This window comes from Chaetura pelagica, unplaced genomic scaffold (genome assembly GCF_000747805.2).
Source record: "Chaetura pelagica isolate M959 unplaced genomic scaffold, ChaPel_1.0 scaffold189, whole genome shotgun sequence".
NCBI lineage: Eukaryota > Metazoa > Chordata > Aves > Apodiformes > Apodidae > Chaetura > Chaetura pelagica.
Genome location: NW_009970716.1, coordinates 962,717 through 983,214, shown reverse-complemented (window position 1 = coordinate 983,214; position 20,498 = coordinate 962,717). Strand labels below are relative to the sequence as shown.

At 36.9% G+C, this 20,498-nt stretch overlaps 1 protein-coding gene across 1 annotated transcript in view; it reads right to left on the bottom strand.

Annotated features, from left to right (window-relative positions):
* Positions 1–20,498, bottom strand: part of GABRA4 (gamma-aminobutyric acid (GABA) A receptor, alpha 4) — a 65,080-nt gene that overhangs the window by 6,034 nt on the left and 38,548 nt on the right. The window contains exons 3-8 of the mRNA XM_010006144.1: positions 17,086–17,153; positions 14,553–14,773; positions 14,368–14,450; positions 12,500–12,643; positions 10,974–11,126; positions 7,722–7,981 (exon numbers count right to left, since the gene is read on the bottom strand). Coding sequence (XP_010004446.1) covers positions 7,722–7,981; positions 10,974–11,126; positions 12,500–12,643; positions 14,368–14,450; positions 14,553–14,773; positions 17,086–17,153 — 929 coding nt within the window. The remainder of the gene's footprint in view (positions 1–7,721; positions 7,982–10,973; positions 11,127–12,499; positions 12,644–14,367; positions 14,451–14,552; positions 14,774–17,085; positions 17,154–20,498) is intronic.

Below are 20,498 nucleotides of genomic sequence, written 5' to 3'. Positions count from 1 at the left end.
CAGTCCTAGTGGGAAAGAGCCAATGCTCCAACATCCAGCAAGCAGCTGCCAAAGCTGGAAAGAAATGTCCTGGGTAGGATCACAGCCTAAATTACATGCCTTTGCAGAAGCAGCCATCCAACCATAGCCAGCACTTTCAGCTCTGAGCTCTTTCCTGAAGCTAGATAGCTAAATCACATTGTAAGAAGACACTCACAAAAAGACTCTGTCCTCCTCTGTAGTAATCCAGCAACCAGGATGGGAATGTAGGTTTGGTGATTGGAGACCTCTTCTCAGATCTGCCCTGACTGTCTCAGTGGTATCAACACAGGCTTCCCACATCTCAGGTGCTTCCTCACCAGGCTACTGGATATTCTATAACAAGTGGTCCTCATTCCTTGTCACAGATGTTGTATTCTGCACACTTCAATCCCACTGTCCTGTTGCAGTGCATGCCCAGACAAGCTGGCTCGAGAATCAATTCCTCTCCTTCTCCCTGGCCCCATATTCATTATTTAACATGAGCAGCTTCAATAGGAACTTAACATCCTGCAGACTGCCTGACCGTTACTAATACAGTTCACCGAGACAGAAGGGGCAGGACTCAAGCCTGCACAGAGTCCCACGTGAGGTTTGTGGGAGGCTGTATCTAATAGGCATGCTGGCCATTTGATCAAACGGAGTAGGTACTTTTCCACCAAAGATGAATGGCAAACACTTCGGAAACAGCAAGTCAGTTCTGTACATGTCCACCCAGGGAAATCTAGTAATTAAGCCTTTTAGTTGCCTAATCAACATTTTGGATGCTTAATCTCCCTAGGTTAAAAAAAATAAAAAATAAAAAAGCACCCAAACCCAAAAAACAGTTACAAAAACCAACCAAAGAAGAAAACCCACAACAAAACAAAACAACCAAAAAAAACCCAAGACAAACCACAGTCTGAAAAGGATACTACAATCAAAGCAGTTTTAAAACTGCAGGGAAGAATTTTAATTGCTTACTGGAATAATCAATCGTAACAAAGAGGTGTTGCTGTAATGAAATGACAAGTGAACAGTAAATAAACATCTTTATGTCTCATTGTTAACTTTGCAAGACTAAGATCAGAGCCTTACATGACAGCACAATTAAACCTTCAATGAGACGCAGCAAAATATATATATATATATATATATATATATGAAGGTCAGTGATTTGCTACATGAAAGCATAGGTTTCTCAGACTGGGAGATCTCAATCCAAAAAAAAGCCCATGCAAAATCTGGAAGGCTTAAAGCAACCAGAAGTCTGGCATTACTTACTGTTTAGCTGCAATATGAAAACTGTTTGTGTAGCAATTTAGTAGTATTTTCCTATTAAACTCTACCATAGTGGGTTTTATCCTTACCATTCCTTCCTAAGAAAACAGTCTGTTCCTCTGGGAGGACATTACATAGCCTGCCAAATTCATACCATTTGACATTTACCAGGGAAGTAGCATCTTGTCATCAGTGTAAATAATGCTGCTTGTCCCAAATCCCACTGAGTCACCATATTGCCATGCTGCTAGCAAATGCACAACTTGGAGAAGAAATCTCCCGTATTTTACTATTATGCTGTAGAGCCAGTCAATAAAAAATTTACTGGAATAGTACTAGAGATTTTGTTTTGCCTTACAGAGACCTGGAATATGACCAAGTAAAAGCTCCACCTGCCACAAAATTCAATGAATTCTAGTCCATAGCTTTACAGGTGCAAAGAGCAAAGTGGATTATTTTGGGAGGAACAAGTGAGGGGAGGTAAGCTACAAGAGCCAGTCCACCATGCATGCTGCCTACTTTGTGACCTGAATCATATGAAGGGAGGGGATGAGAGGTAAGAAGAGCACTCCATTCCACCAGTACACATGTCTAGAAGTGCAAGATGTGGAACAAAAGAGAATTTCAGGTTATCAAAGAGATATAAGTTAGAAGAGCCTTTTTTCCAAAAATGGATGCCAAACTTACGCCAAATAAACCCATCCACCTATATAGTGCTTAAAAGCCATATATATGCATACACATATATGTATGTGCACATAAGTTTGCATGTATATGGTTCTTAAGCACCAGTGTTCACAATTCTTGACAATTTTATTTACATGATAACACAAAAGAATGAAGTGAAAATGTAACTGCAGGGAGAGAAATAAATCTTAGGCTAGGCTATGCACTAACCAACTGTGGAGGTGTTCTGTATAATACGTTATGATATGAAGAACAGCTGATAAGGGAGAAAAGATACTGTTTTCTTTAACTTTCCATTTTCGTGACCTTAAAGCTGTAGTTAAATGTGCTTCAATGGTTTGCTGAAAATGCCTTGAACACTCATTGCCTTATAAATTTTCCCAAGTCTCTCAACGTTTATTTCTTCTGACTCCAATTTTCCCAGTTTAAAAAACTGACTCAGCTAGAAATCTCACACACAGCTGTGAAACTTAATTGCAATTTGGTGTCATTGGGCTCACCAGTATCAAGAACTCTTTGCAGAGGGGAAACAAAACTGAAATTTAAATATAAATACAGAAAAAGGTTTAAGCAAGAAATATGAAAAGCCTTGTTTTCAAAGGCATAATTTCATACTAATCATCATAAGGAAAACTATAAACTCCCTGACAATTTGCATTATAAGGGATGCTAAACAATCTGAAAAAAAATTGCCCCTGACACCATACAGGTTTATTCTGAATTGCTGTTTCTGAAATGCTATCTCATATTTTTGAGTACTTCATAGTTGCTTGCCAAAAAAAACAAAACAAAAAAAACAAAAGAAAAAAAAACAAACAACAAAAACAAGTCCATGCTTAATGCCTGCAACTGACATTAGTAATGTACATTACTTTCATGCTAAATAGGGTTGTATTGATTATTCAAATAAGGAAAACACAAGGAGTATCTCTTTTCAGTAGATCAGCACAATGACAGAGAAAGCCACTTAAGTGTATTTTAAAAATTAAAAACGATGGGGTATAGCATCTTCTAGAAAGATTGGCATTACTGAGCTATGCTTTCATTTCCAAAAGAAAAGCCTTATCCTAATGCCATTTAAAGTAAGTTTTCCAGTAACTGCAGTGAACACTGTCAGGTATTTGAGAATCAGATTAATAACAGCCAAACACATCCCTCATATTCACTTGCCTACTACTCTGCTAGTTCATGATAACACTTATGGAAAATTGAAGAGTGAGCAATTACCCTAGTAAAGGTTGCAGGAGATGGCATTGGTGCTGAAAGTAAACTCCTGCTCTTCCCTGCATATACAAAAAGAAAAAAACAACCCCACAAAAAAACAAAACAACAACAAAAAAACCCAAACAAAACCCAAAACAAAACACACAACAAACAACCAAACAAAAAAACCTTTTCCACTATATAAGAAAAAAAACATTCCCCAACTTCAAATTCCAACAGTTCTGTTCATTTTAGCAACAACCAGCCATTTTTTACCTTCATTATAACTGAATTCTGGAATTAAATGGAGTATACATCACAGTTAAGTTGGGTCAGAATCCAGCCCCAAACCTAATACTACACCACATACATTCAGTAATTACTCTACCAATTTGCAGTAGACAAAAGTTTCTACTTCCAGTGTAAATTTGTCCCACAACTCAACCATGTTAAAGGTAGAGCAACACCATTATCTTGGAAAAAGACCAAATTTTTTAATACAGCACTTCAGTGCAGGGCACAAGTAAAAAGATGCACAGCCCTCATATACTTACATACATTAATTAGATCCCCTCTCAGTCTTCTCCCTTCTAGACTGAAAAGCCCCAGGTCTCTCAGCCTTTCCTCGTAAGACAGGTGTTCCAGTCCCTTAATCATCCTCCTAGCCTCTCTCAAGTAGATCCCTGTCCCTCTTGAACTGGGGAGCCCAGAACTGGCGTCAGGAGTTACCATCTATTTGCAACTGAGTTAGAACAAATTATTTCATTAAAAAGCTTTGTTTGAGCTTGACCTGTTTTTTCAAGTTTCACATTCTTTTAACAAACAGCCGATATTGAAGCTCATGCTAAAGACTGTTTTTCAGGAGAATCTTCAAAATTGGGTAGATCTTTAAAAATAAACTTCGTAGGAATACAGTGAAAAGGAAATAGTTCAGAAGCATAAAAATAGACCAGGAGCCCAAAAACAAACTATAAATCATTCATTTCCATCACATCCTGGCTTGTAACAACACTTCTGCTTTTACTGAAGAAAGGAGTTCAGAACGTTTAAGGACACTTTCATTCGTTCTAACCTGAAAGTATTTGAACTTGCTCCCAAGACAAAGTATATCACAGGAGACCATGATGTAAGTCAACTGTCTTGCCTTAGACTCCAGTACTATCCCACTGTGCCTGACAGAAGGGATGAGTGAGGCTTCCCAAGCCCTTTGTGAACTCAAGGCACATGCCAAACAAGCTGGGGTCCTACTCATGTACTATCTGCTGCAGAAGTGCACTCCTCTTTATGGAAATACATTGTTTGTATCAGAAAGTTACAGGCAACAAGAAGAAATAGTTGAAATGAGGCAGGGAGGGGGCAGAGGTTGAATAAATACCAACTAAAACAAAATGAAGTTACAGAGGAGCACACCGTGCAGCTGCAGGCACTGTAGGCTTACTCCTGCCACCCCCAGCCCAGGAAATTAGCTTGACACCAGGACTGGTTTTTTGAATTAACACAGTTCAATTTACTTAGCTAGTCTCCAAAATTCATTTAACACTTACTGCAATCAATACATTGATCAGTCACACCCATCGTGTAGCTTCAAAAAAGTATATAATTACACAAGAAAATAACTTAGAAAAGCATATAGTCCATATTTGCTACAGTAAAGATGTATTGGCTGTGCCAAAGAAATACATAACATGAATCAACACATCCAAAAGCATGTGATCTTAATGATGTGAGTTGCCTTTGATCCAAGACAACCAGAAAAGTGTTTTTGACTGAAAAGAAAAAAACAACCCACCACCAAGAATTCTGATTAGTGTGAGTAATATATCAACTGATTCAATATAGAAAAATCATTTTAATTCTACTGTCAGAAATCGGTCAGACACATGCATGTCAAAAAGAAACTTCCAACTACGTGCAATTTATCTTTATTTTACCAAACTTTGCTATTAAATGCCTAATTTCTAGTATTAATCTGTACATAACATATGTACATAACTATCCAGTGAATAATGCAGAACCAACATCTTATAAAACAAAATCCTCATTTAAAAGTATAGTATTACTCACAGAGATGCTTAAATTCTGTTATCTCTGGTAGATCAGCACTGATTAGACAGAGTACGTGCAGAAAAAAGTCAAAGTCATAATAAGGCATAATAAAACTCTAGATTAGCCTTTTCTAAGCAAAACTAGACATTTTAAGAAGAAGGACTATATTGCATGTCAGCTTGGAAAGCACAGTCTAACAGCTGTATCACTATAAATTAGGACAGCCAGATTAGCCCCAGTACTGTACAGTGGGAGACCAGGACACAAGTCATTCTCTAGTCATGGAAAAGACTACGTGACAACAAAGCTTTTATAATGGCATCTGTGGGCTCAACCTTGTACACCTGTGCTGGAATATCAAAGAGTCTTAATAGGCAGAACTGGAGAAAAAGCCATTAAAAAAAAAAACAGGTCAAGGTACAGTCAACATTATCACTCACTTACATACTCGTAACATTAACATGTAACCCTTCAAAAATAAGTAGATTGCTCCCTTGAGTGCTTACAAGATCCTCAAACCTGTAAGCACATTATCACATTTATCACAGAAGTATTAATTTAGCAGTGGAATAAAACTGTTCACATCTTGTTTTATCTGGCTTTTGAGTTCAGTGAAGCTGTGTGTGTTCTGCTGTTTAAAAAAAAGACAAAAAAAAAAAAAAGGGTTTTCAAAAAAATGATTGCTCCCTTGAGTGCTTACAAGATCCTCAAACCTGTAAGCACATTATCACATTTATCACAGAAGTATTAATTTAGCAGTGGAATAAAACTGTTCACATCTTGTTTTATCTGGCTTTTGAGTTCAGTGAAGCTGTGTGTGTTCTGCTGTTTAAAAAAAAGACAAAAAAAAAAAAAAGAGGTTTCTCAAAAACATGTGTGTACGTGGCTAAGCATGATGCAAAGCTGACTTACAGCAATTCTGACCATGAATCAAAACAGTTGTATTAACCCTCTGTTCTTGCTACCTGAGAAAACTATTATTTTTCCTTTTGTTTTAATCAAATCTTAGAAATAAACCTAGGATGAAAATGTTCTTATGTAATTTATTTTTCTATGGACCCATGCAAAAGCTGACTATCACCAAAAGCAGTATTTACTAACGCACCTCAGGAGTGCCCAAAATACTATACTAAAATGCATGTTGTACAATCGAGAAGCTCAGCACAAACTAATACCACCAATACCTCTAAGGCACAAAGCAACCTACACACTACTATAAACAGACTTTTCATTGCTCCTGTCTCTTGCTATTGGCCAATGGAGTGACATGTGTAACAAACACTTCAGGAGCGCATCCATCCTTTTAAGCACAAATGGGAGATAACTAAACAACACAGCCAGGAGACTGAAAACAGTAATAACCTATAGTAGGAGAGCAAAGAGGAGGAAGAAAAATGGAAGTGGGTGGACAGCAGCTGAGTAGCAGTATCAGATGGAAAGGCTCGGGAGGCAAAAAAAGAGCAGATGAATAGATGAGGAGACAAACAAGACGTGAAAAGAGACAGAAGACAGAATTACCAGAGTTAGTCTAAATCAGTGGTTCTTAAATCACAGCTCAGCCAAGGGAAATTAGGAAGTCAGCCTGACAGAAAGAGTAAATTACAATGCTGCTGTCAGTGTCTTACTTCTCAAGTGCCGTTGCCAAGAGAGTCAGCCATGGCTGGGAATTACTGACCTACCACATGGCTGGACCAAGTGCTGTAATGGGCTTTGTCAGCCTGGTGTCTCATGAATAGGAGAAGCAATGCAAGAGTATTAACCATATGGGAATGGGAAAAGGGAAAAAAGAAGAATCACTGGTGAGCTCAAAAGGAAATGAGACTGAGTCTTTATTAACTAAGACAGCTACCACCCAAGTCATGCTTAATCTGAAGCACTATGAAAGCTGGAAAGTGTTTTATTAAGCAGAACTCCAAAACCTGTTCAGGAGTTGAGGTGAGCTCCTGTACAAAGACAGATAAATTACGCAAAATTAAATCTATGGTGGACATAAAGGTTTCATCCAGCATTCTTCAAATATTTCTGAAATTGTAACAAAAGAAGAAATAAAACTACAGACAGGTGATACATGCGATGAAAAGAGAACTGCAATGTCTATGAAAATGCTTCAACATACAATGGTATATTTTGATTCATTAAAGACATTAGCCACATGAAAAAAACATTCCCTCCTTATAATCTGTAATGCCAAGATCTGTATAATCAGTCCAATCGGAATCAATATGCACAGAGAAAGTTAATTTTCTAAATTAAGCTAAATTATTTCCTCATAATGCAGCTAAAGGGACACAATCTCCTCCTCTCCCCCAAGTTAACGTCATAATGCAAGGATTAATTTAACAGTGTTTTACAGGTTTTATCATTGAATATGGTGTAGCATTAGTCTTCCTTTATGCTGACTTACACTGCGTTAGGTCAGAGGGAACCTGGGAGGAAGTTAAGAGGCCTGTTTTTACTGAGAACACTACCACAACCATGGAAAATATGTGTATAAGCTGAATACATACCGTGACTGTCTCTTCTGTACTTCTTTCTCTTTGTACTGGAGCAACTGGAAATTCAAGGAGGGATTTTACTGTCTTCCTTTTGGCTTTTTCCATTTGAATATTAGTAAAATAGTTGACAGCAGCAAACTCAATGAGAGCAGAGAACACAAAGGCAAAGCAGACCGCTATGAACCAGTCCATGGCAGTAGCATAGGATACTTTTGGCAGTGAATGTCTTGCACTGATGCTCAGTGTCGTCATTGTCAACACTGTGGTTATTCCTTCAAAGAAACAAAGCAAAAGCACAACTGAATCTGAGTAAATCAGAATGAGATTAGGCAAGCAGTTTCAAAGACTTTTAAATCATATAGGAGTCTTTCTCTGCTGCTTGTGAATAGTGCATTAGATTTAAGTAATAGTAACCATTACATATTGATGAGCACAAAACAGTTAACCAGTTTTTAAAGGAGTCATGGGAAGCTACGACAGCAACAGATAGATCACCTACAGTCCACATGAAGAAAACATGGAAGCCTCCATTTAATAATTTTTTCATGTCAAGTTCAACAGCATTTCTTACAAGTTATTCTCTAAACATTTTAACATAGGTTTTTTAATGGGGGAGTACTCCTTAGACTCTAACAAAAATATTATTTTTCCTGTAATGGGTTCAGAATGTCATTTATTACTCTGATCTCACTCATAATCCAGGTTCTGTTAAGTCATAGCAAATTATTTTGGTGCTTAGGAGAACTAGAATATTATGTTAACAATTCTGTTAATTATCAAACCAACACCTTGTCTTGTAAACCCTTCTGCTACTAGTCAACAAATGAAATTTAATAAGAATCTCATCTTCTGAAAGAACAACTTCTTAATTAAAGTGTACAAGCATGAACACTGAACTCAAAATATGACCACTTCATCGTACTACTTCAAATGCAAATACATGCTGTATAAAAACAAGGCACGGGTTTAGTTTTGTTTTTTTTCATCCAAAATATCCTATATCATGCAAATATACTGAGTATATAGTACGCACTATTTAAGTCCTACCATGATAACCTAAAGGAAGACTGCCTACAAATGGAGATGTCTGATGGGATTCAAGATGAAATGCATACGCTGAGAAGAATCCAAAGTAATTTAAAAGTCTGTTTTCCAACAGGATCCTCACATCCCTTATTCCCTAAATTGTGCTCCCCTATCTGGCAATTTAATACAAAAAAGCTTCATCTAGACACTGCCATCAGAGAAGAGGACACAATGAAAAAAAGTTCCTATTAAAGAAAAATGAAAAAAGACTAATAGCAGTTCATGAAAGCACAAAGAATATCTCAGAGCGAACTCAGCAGGATAAAAACACACATGCAAGCTCACAAAACCTTCTGCAGTGGGAAGATGTTGAGAAAATACACCACTGAAAACGTGTAAGTCTGAGGAAAAAAAAATTATGGGAAGTTATTTTTTTCCTGGAAGAGACCCATCCCTGCTAAGCCCTATCATTCCTGATTCTGCCTTTGTCCACTTCAAGCTAACAGTTTGTCGGAATTGTCCTTGTGAGGACATTGTGCATGAACCATAACTACCCAGAGCTAAATACTTGCAACCATCTGATTAGAAAGGTACGTAACTGTATACAAATATCTTCAAAGTATTTAAATATAGAAATTAATTTTATAAACCTGTTAGAAAATTACTGCTCTCTTTCCTCTAAGACACACCAAACTCCCACAATCATCAGATTCAAGTCTCTGAAACTAACTGCAGAAATCACAACCTGATGTGCTTTAGTACCTTGCGTATCCATTCTGTTACCTTTGCCAAGTGTTCCTAATCATGCAGTGTCCAATGGAAAGATCTTTTGGTTAGCCTCTTCTGACAGTTCCTCTAGAAAGGTGTTACCAAAGCAGGTATTCTGGTTTCATTTCTGTCTCCTGCCTGTAACTTTTCTATTGTCTGTTAGGAAAACCTTTAGAAAAAAGGACCCCTTTTGACATTTGTCAGAAAACTAAAAAGACTTTCTACCCATACTTTAAGCCACTTGTTTTCAAAGGTGTTTTAGAGACTTACCTGTAACTTAGTGCATGTCTAAACTTTGCTATTACTTGTTTTCACTCTCATCTTTGGGTAGAATTACACATAATTACACCTGTTGCTCTCTAATTTGTACATTTGCAATTATCACATTTTGCCTGTAGATACAGATTCCACCTTTTCAGTTCATGGCAAAACCCCCTTCAAAAAAAGTACCATTATTAAACATCATTGCAAAGGCACATGAAGTGATATACTAGCCTGCCTATTGTACTGCTTGAGTTGATAGCTACTGGGGTTCTTATTATGATTACAGGTTAGTTTTCCTACAACATATCATTAAACTTGTTTAATTTGTGATACTGAACAGTATCCTAAACTCTACTTATATGACTGAATGGGCAGTCACATAGAAACATGAATTCCTACTACTCTTACCTCTATCTATCTATCTACAGAACGGCATTTTCTAGAACATTCTCTTCCTGATTAGTTCTGCTTTACACATTATGAAGTCAAGACATTGCTCTATAAAGACTGGGGTTTTTAAAATGTTTTTATCATACTTGTTAGGAATCATATTTCCATTTAATTTCTCATGCTTTGTCTTCCATAGGTGTTTTTTTTGTTTTCATTTTCATAGCAGTATCTTTCAAGCTGTATTCGATGAGGATAATTTCAGTATCTGACCATCATTTTGCTTTTTAAATTCATTTTCATAATGGCAATAGCAGAACGGAGAGAAGAGCATTAAACACGAAATTACGGAAACAGGATCTTAGCGTTACTCTTTGCGAGTTCCACAGACATCACAGATATCTTATAAGAAGATACCTGTACATCTCACACATTCCTAAATTATTTTAAAAGAATTTCAGAAGGTGTGAGTTCAAGTAATTTCACTACTGTTCACTGGAGGGGACTTGACTGTATTGCTCAGGGCCAGGTCTTCCCAATTTGCTCCCTCAAGCGGGTAGAATACCCACAAATGTACACCCATGTGCCACAGGCAACTATGCCACCCTTCTGGTTAAATATTGCAAGCTTTTCTTGAGATTGCAAGGATTCACATAGCACATTCTTCATAACACAGACAGTAAAAATTCCACAGATTTACATTATTCCCTTGTTCCTGCACTAGCATAGAGGCAGTATACCCCATGTGCTAAGATGGCCTATTCTCATGCTAGTCAATAAAAGAGGAACTAGGAGAAACAGTAAAAAAGAAATAATTACCAAACACAGTTCTAGCTGGAACAGACTCCTTATTTATCCAAAACGAAACTTGAGAAAGGATCACAGTCATAATGCATGGGATATAGGTCTGAATCATAAAATAACCCATTTTCCGTCTGAGGTGGAAGTAAACTGTCATAACAATATATTCACCTGAAAAAAAAAAAAAACAACAACAACATTTCTGGTTGTGCATAAAATCTTCGTGTTGCAGAAAAACTCTTTCAGACTATCAACTAGGATTGTCGATGCTATTCATACCACTTAATGTGCATAAAAAGACATGTTCCTTAGAGACAAGAATGAAACAAAGTTTTAAACAAAAATTCTGGTAGTAGTAGAATTTTAACAGTGCCATTCAGAAGCTGCTATCAAAAGTACTATAAATGTACAGCTACTACTGGATCACTTTTTGCAGCATACACATGACTTTAAAAATTCTTCTGGCATGTATTGAAGGAGAGGATTCCAAGGTAAAAGCTATCTACCTACCATAGCAAGTAGAACATTGTGGTACCTACCTGCCAAATAAAACAACAATGCACATTCATTTACATGGAAGTATCTCAGCTTTTTACTAGGTTTACATCAGCACCATCGTGATAATGAAACACTGACAAGAATTAAAAATATTGTAAGCTAATCTAACATTGTATCATTCATATTAAACAAAAACAACATGATTCGAGCTTTGCCATAAACTGAATAAGCTGACTAAAAAAATCACTACAGAATAAGCATTTTGGGGATAGTAAGGAAATTCTGTTGCTAACTCATGATAACCAACATGTTGAGAAATGTATTTCTAGTGTACTGCCAAAGGCTGTTTTCTCTCTGAGAAAAATATTCACAGATCAATACATCAAATATATTTACTTTATCTGTTTCATTTTGACCATTTCACCCAAACTTGCTGATGCTCAGAAAATTACTCCAAATGTTAAAAATATTTTGGGAATATGCTTGTTTATCATCACACTGCTCATCACTGATACTTCACTCATTTCAGATGCGTGTAGTTGCCATTTGCCATATTTCTTACAGCACAAATCAGCAGAAGTAGCTATTGTGACTAACGCATTTGTGCCTCTCCTTATCTGACTAGAGGGTTTTTATGGCTTTAATAACCCATTCTGTATGCTGTACTTCTACCCTGAGCTGTTTGCACTGCCAAACAAAGGAAGTCTTTTGCACATAATGTGGATACAGTGCTGAGAAATTACTTCCTCACCCAGGCATCCTCTTGACTCTTCAAACTGCATTTTAAGCAGTGATTAAATGCTCATTTTGTCCCTCAGAGTAATGATCTCATTCTAGCTTACTGAAAGACCATTGCAATCAACTGCAATGAATCTGCAAACGTAAATCTGAAGGACAAAAACCTAATTCAGATTTACGCTCTCAGCCCTTAATACATACCTTATGACATTCAGTAAAATACTGTACAGGAAGGAAAGAAAAAAGCCTCAGGCAATGTTACAGGTTCAGTTTTACCTCAAGATGACTTTAACTGATGACATTCCTACCTGTAATAGATTTAATGGTTTCAGTGGACACTGTATGCCCAAGCAGGTCATACTGAACTAAACTGGAAGACTCCTCAGGAACTTCCACTGACTTCTCAGGTCCTTTTGTCCAGGTATAAATCATTTCACTCTTTGGATAAGCATCTACAACACAGAATCAGTTTTCATACATAGGAAACTACTTTTCATTCCTGACTACAAGCCCAATCCAATCCTACCAAAATCAAATGGCAAGACTCAGACAACTTTAGAATGTACCCTACATGCTAAGTTACCCTCAAAAGCAATCCTCACAAAAGAATATAAATAGCAGCTAAGGTCATATGTCAAGTGTCACATACAAATTCACTTTGCATTTGAATGTTAAGTCTTAAAACAAGATCTTTCCGCAACAGCCCTTATTGGGCATGTAAAGGTTGTCTTTAAATTATTTTAGAAACTTCTATCTAAAATAATATCATTAACATACATTAATGCACAAAAAAGAGCATATATAAGGGGGATACATTTCGAAGACCATGCACATATTTTGCAGGAGAGAATGACTATACTAAAAACTACAATATTTTAAACTTGTGTTTAAAATATTTGCCAGAAACTAGAGGTCAGTACACAATTCACAATAGCCCAAAAATAAGTACACCCCAAAAAACATTTTACAGTTAATAGAAAAGACAGGGCTAGTATTCAATCCATACACAGCCCAAACTCCTGTTAAAATCAAATTAAATCAGTCTTGCATTTGAAATGGATACATCTTATGCCAAATTTCACTGAGGAGAGTGTCAGGTTAGTGTCAAGCACAACTTCTGCTGGCTGGTGATTCTGCCTGAAGAAATGTGCCTGTGGAGAAGTCCCCACTATGGAAGCTCCCCTATCGAACAGCTGATATAAAAAACAATTTTGGCAGCATCTGGTCTCCAGCCTCACTGTAAGAGGGATGAAAAACCTTATAAGAGCAATGTTTTTAATACCCCCTTTTGGCTGACTAGCCACCTGTATAAGCTAAATTTTATGCTAAGACTATGAGGAGCTTCCAGCCATTTCTAGCTTCAGAGATCAGGAGTCAAGGAAAACAGATTAATGTCCAGCCAGTGACTACACTGGAGTGTAAAGCAGTGAAGTCAGTGACTAAGAAGGCTTAGAAGAGTGACAAGGTACTAAATACAGTTCACTAACCAACGCCAGATAGTCTTAGAGGTCTCAGCTGTGGATTCAAACCAGGTAAATAAAACTATCTCGCTTGGTTATTTTGGAGTATGCCCCAAAATGTTCTAGCCAAAGTAGAATAGGCAGGTCACCTGCACTAAAAGTCATCTCACCAGTCTAAAAATTATTTATCTAGTCTCAACTTGTCATGCAGACTCTCATTCTAGAATGAGAGCCAGGAGACAGCCAAATACACCTAAAGATCACACCTCTGCACATAACCTGCACATTTATCTCGGGTTGTCAATATGCCTTCCACTAATTGTAGAGAAAGTCAAATAACCTGCTTCCCTAACTGCCTTTTACCTGGCTGCTGAAAGTTGAGATGGATCCCATCCTCTCTGTCTTCTCCAGAGAATCTCTCACATCACTAAGTATCCAATTCCTCCCTAAGAGCAAAGCAAAACTATGTATTTCAAGCAACTGTAGCCAGAATAGTGGGGTTTAACTTAATGGCTGAATCACTGCCTGCTTTTCAATTCTCTGCCTGGGTTTAATTTTTGAGGACTTAAAGAAAACTCTCAAGGAACTTAACAGGAGTTTTGTCTGCATAAGGATTGCATATCAAGACTAATACAAAGAAATTTTAGCAATTGCTCAAAATCTACTTCTACTATTTAAATTCTGTAGTGACAAGAAATTTCATAATTGCAACTTACAACTCCCAAATTTGAGAGGACAAGCATGACCATCCATGGGAAAATCCACTAATCTCATGGGACACTCTGCACTTATTGTAAGCCTATAATGGAACAAATTAAATAGTCTCTGGTTGCCATTTTGTCTAGGCAGTACAACTTTTGCATACAGTAATTTTAAGTAGCTGAACAAACATGTTAGATACCTCATTGTGTACAGGATGGTGCCATTTCTCATTATTCTAAAGAGTTTATTTGGGGCTGTCATATTATGTGCAACAGACTTTTTCCCATTCCTGAAGAAAGTGTCAGGAGTCCACACCTTTGAAACCATCAAGTTGTTTAGTCTTAAAATTTCAATAGGGCCATCATACTTTAATCTTTTGTCTACCCATGTCTGACGGAAGAAGACATCCATTGTATATTCCTGTTTAGATTGCAGAAAAACAAAGATCACACTTGCATGTGTAAGTGTTTCCTGTAAAGAAAGAAACCCTTTGGAAGCAAAGAAACCAGTAGTAAAGAAAATCCTAAATTCACTACACATATTTCCACCAATTAAAGGGTGTTGTGTACTTCTTAATAGCTTAATTTCCCACATTAATCATATAAATTAATTGCTACACATATTTAATCCTTAAGGAATAATTAATCTAATTAGCTGGCAGAAAGCAAGCAATTGAATTTGTAGTCAAGCATAGAAGTGGAAACAAAATAATCTCTGACAATAAGTGTCAACAAAGTTTTTAAGAAAATATATCCATGGATTTTCTGCTGATGACAAAAATACCAGGATAAACAATTACTTACACTTTAAAGTCATGAAGGAAATGTTTATTTCAACTCATGGAAAGTAAGCTTTTAACTGAGGAAAGCTAAATATTTCCTTTGCCATGCCCACAAAACATGGATAATACATTATATATAGACTTGCATATAGACACATCTGATTTTAACTACATAATTATCCATTAACTTCCTCAGAAAAGCCATTCAAATGCTCAAAGAAAACACCAAACAATAACCTCAGAACTGCAGGCACAGGCACAGGCACATAATGAGAAATCATGTGAATTAATGGATGAAGGAATGCATTTCTTATCATGGGAAGCTGAAGCATTTCACAAAAAAGCATCATGTACATTGAAAAAGATAACACAGAAAGCTTCGAGTCCTTTCTAACATACAGTTGTGATTTTGTTGTTAGGCCAAAAAATGTTTCCTTTATTTCAAATTCTTCTGCATAATTTTACCATTTAATCGTATGGCCGTATTTATTTGCATGGGCAAGGAGTCATGTGTTCTGTGTAATGCATCTTAGAGTGACGGCTGCATTCTCCACTGTGGTTTACAGTTAATCTATGAAAAGATTCTTTTCTAGTGCCATTTCTTGCTGGTGACATCATAGCTCATAAGTAGCAGTTTCTATTATTAGCTTCTATGTGACAGATTTTGTAATATTACGATTTCAATGCTTTCTTTACATTGTTATGGAAGTAACACAGCTCTAAAAAGACATTCTCATCCTTCACTGTACTTAGACTATATGACACTTTCCTGTTTCAGTGAGTTTTAGGAATGGTGCCACATTCAGCTTACACTGGGTCATTCACTAATTGATATATGAACTAAACATTGTTCCAAAACCAGTTCCTGGATCCCTGACTACTTTCCCAACTAATATCTAATCATGAAAAGGGAAACAACCGCTGAAAATTATCCTTTTGCCAGTTCCTTTACTACTTTTACTTTTACTGCATTTTAGCTCTGAGGCACACATTACTAGATTTCCTTGGGACCAGGTTCTTGTGCCCCTTGTCACACTGAACAGCATCACACTGCACATGACAAACACTGAAGGAGTAAGATGCATTTCAACACAAGACTGCTATCATGAATCTAGACATCTTGCTGTCACATACCTTTCCACATGACAGAACCAAATCAGGTGCACCACAAAGCTCACAACAGCACTGTATGTTGAAAGTTACTGCCCTGAAACTGCCTTTCCCTTAAAGTAGTTCAGCACACATGGCTGTGTTACTTCCATGTGATTTCTTGAATATTTTACAAAAAGATAAACTGTTGCTATGATTTAAGGGTATCCAACTGAACTATAGAAGTTTATGAGAGTTATGCTGAATTTGACCTCAAATGAATGCAGATGCCATTCAGGCACAAATAACAGTACGTGCAAATGTAATGTTTCTCTTCTCTGAGTATTTCATGCACGTCACTTTGATGTTCAGTTTCTGCAGACACTTAAGAAAACTCTTATGAGTCAAATATTCGCTGAAAGTAATGCTAAAAGGGGCACTAAGATGGGCAAAGAACATTCATCTGAAATGAAAACGTCAACAAGTATTTGTGAAAAGATATCATTATTATTCACCTGAGAATAACGCAAGTTTCAGAAAGGAAAGGCAATTTCAAAGGTATTACATGTTTTCCCCAGAGTAGACAGGCTTAGATGCTCCCTGCAAGGCCTGATTCTGCTTCTACACCATGAAACTCTAGCTTAAATCCTGTGAAGTTAATTCCTTAAGCCAGCCAAAAAAGAGTGTAAGTGTGACCAAAATCAGGCCTGATGTAGCTAATTATAACCTGTAAATTAAGCTGTTACTAATCTTGTCTACTTTGCATGATTGACAAAACAGTACGGATGAAGGATCCACTCTTTACTGCAGTTAATGGTTTCTCAGTATGAGGAAATGGCATTTTTATCCCAGAAATACATACCATTTCTACATCAGAAACAGGTCCAAAACTGGTGACATATATGTCTGTTTTGACTTCAGTAACAGGACCTAATGTATGAAAAGGAAGTGAGCAAGAAAATTTGAATTTTGCAGGTCAACAATTCCCATAAATGATCCTGGCATGTGAACAATTATCACTTTGAGGGTTCTGTGGACAAGCAAGAGCAAAATGCAAATACAGGTAATTTCAGGTAAGTCTCTAAAAACAAGCACGGCTCAATTACCTTTACCACATCAGTCAATCAAAGGCAGCATTTCCACAAAAAGCCCCATTCAGAAAACCGATGTTGTCTCAACAGATAAAATAACAGATGTCAAAAAATTAAAAGGCACACTGAAAACACCATGCTAATTAACAAGAACTACCATGTTCAGGAAATTAATATTTCCCAAGGCATTTAGGACTAACTTTCATCTCTACTGGTAGTAACTGGACTGCAGGTATTAGCATGCCATGCACTGGACAATTTAGTAATGCAGGATCAAGAGCAGCATCCATATCCTGAGGTGCACTTCAATGCTTTAATACTGAAAATCAAAATAAACTTTGCATATCTAACAATTTCTGAGGATCTCAGCCTAGGTCCAAATGCTACTACAAAGCCTGTCTTGAAAGCAGTACTGATGCTGGTTCAAACCAGTGCACTGAGCACAGGTCTTGCACTCTTACAGCTGAGTGCCCCATAGAAACCATCAGAGAAAGCAGTTTCATGTTAGTATATGATTTCCTTTACTACAGGACAAAAGACCTTGAAATTTCAGACCGGCATTCACTCTACAGTACACTCTACAGCTCCCCTTAAATCAAAGAATACATGCACTAACTAGTTTCACTGGAATGTAGATTCCACTTGCAACATTAAGGGATAGAAACCTGCTAATTGTTACCAGTTATTATGATGATTATGTGATCAAAGAAGTATTTAATGGTTTAATTCAGACGTTTAACTCACACTGCTTATTAAAAAAAAAATAAATTCTAATTATTTCTAACAGTACCTGTTTGGAAAAAAAATGCAAGTTCTAACAGTTCCCAACCAGTTTCTAAATCCCCACAACTCAAATTTCTGAAGAGGTTAAGTGGCTCGAATCTGCTCATTCAAGCTTTATAATAGTATTTGCAATCAAAATGAAAGGAGGAAAGACTTAAAACTGTTAACAACACATGAATATGTCCCCCTACAAAAGAAAAAAAATATAACCAACTTTCAAAGAACACTGTTCACAGATGTCACTTTGAATCAAATGTTAAAAGGAAAAAAAGAAATAGGCAAATGGAGAACACGGAACCTATAGTTCTTGCACCTAAAACAAGTATCACACAGTGAACAAAATAAAACAATGTAAAATTATGCCACTAAACAGTTTTCAAGTTATGTAGAGAAAAACAAGACGAGAATTTTTAAGCTAAATGTCAAATAAACAAGTTTGCTGGAAGTTAATAATTTCACAGAAAGACATTTTTTCAAGCCAAACTCTAAAGAAAATTCACCTTCCAACAGCCAGCAGCCCAGTGGTCCCTGGAAAGCTGGGATAGTTTGGCATGTTCTTCTTTAAGAAGCTTTAAGAATAAATTTTAAAGTTCCAGATAACACACTTTCATACCATACTGTTTGTTTTGCAAAGGGTTGCTTTCTAAACATGCCAAATAGAAGCTGCTCCCCTTTCTACAAATAATGTAGTGTTCATTAGGTCAGAGAAATCCATAAGTGGTTAGACCACTCACTCATTTACTGACAATGTAGTCCAAAAACATTTCCTCAATATAATTATTTCTGGAGAGCAGAAAAGCTCCAAGAGATTGGAAAAGCTCTTAGGAGAGCTGTCAAGATTCTGGCAGTGAAGACATTCATCTGCAGCATTAAAAACTAGGGGAGAAAAGCCCAATCGTACCTGTACACAGAAATACAAGAGATCCAACTGTGTTTGACCTCACATAATCACAAGACTGTAATTTATCTGTAAATATTTAGTTCACCTGAATTTGAAATGTTTCTGAAATCAAAGTTCTACACAAATGAAAAAGTCATTTTCCCACACAGCTCTAACAAGAAAATGTAGGAACTAATCTCGGTTACTTGACAACAAGAGAACACTGAATATTGCACTCAAATTTCAGAATCCCTTCCAGGAACTGCTTTATTTGTTAGTTCTAAGAAACTATATAAAGCCCCAAACTTTAACTGCTTTCCTCCAGTGATATCTTCTTTTGTTTAGCTCTCAGAACTCTGTAATTTTATAATCATATCAAAATGAGCAAAAGGATAGATTTTTCCCACAGACATGGGCTGCTTCTCCTCAGGCATTGATTTGTTTAGTTTTATTAAGTGATTACAGCCTCACAGACAGTAAGTGCTCAGAGGTTTTTTGCAAGTTCATTTTTTTGGAGATTCTAAGAAAGAAAGGGAGAGCTAAGACCAAGAAGCGAATCAAATCAGAAACCCTAAGATTTAATGCTATTAGAAATCCTCCAGCACAGTTAAAACAATGCTTGAGTTCACTCTTCTGGAACTGCTATTCTGCCCTTTAACCTTTATTTATTAGTAGGACCCATGAGAAAGAAGAAGCGGGAACTGTCAGACAACAACGAAGCCACAAAATTAGGTTGAAATTAAAGTTACTTTTGGTTGTTTGCCCAAGAGGATGGCAATACAGTGCCAAACAAATGTTAAAATCACACTTGAGGCCACAAGAAAATGGCAGATTAATGACAATCTAGAAATATTTTAACTGTCGTAACAGTTATCCAGGTACGACTGGCATTCAAATCCTTGCTTTGCATCCGAACCTTGGTCAGACAATAAAATGTTTAGTAGGAGTGAAGACAGCAGGAACGGACAGTGAAGCTGATTATCTCCCTAATGCTTTTTCTCCAATTCCAGCCCTGTTATGCTCCACATCTTCCACCTACTTTATCAGTTCACAACTGTTAAGGCCAAACCTTGCATTTTCTAGCACATCTCCATGCTAGAAATACTTAATGCCGACCCAGGAGTATCTATGGTGATACCAAAGCCAATCCCTTACTTTTCGTGTTCTAGAAGAAAACACAGCTCCAAGTTGGTAACAATAGCGGGGGTAAAAATAGTGAGTCATGCTTCTTTTTTAAAAACTATTATTAATCATGGGAATTCCTGTCAACGAGGAGGTGATCTATAGTCACCTAACCTACTTTTACTGGTGATTTAAGCAGCCCTCAAAAATTAGCATGTTGCACCACTTAATCAACTCAGGCTGTGCAAGCAGAAGATCCTATTAGAATCCTTAACACTACTACTGGCAATAAAATGCAGCAACTTGTAAGAAGGCAAATTAACTTTAAATATGACCATTTGGGCTCATCCATCAATGGATGTTCAGAAAGCATCTATCCACCAGAAATCTGCAGGAATG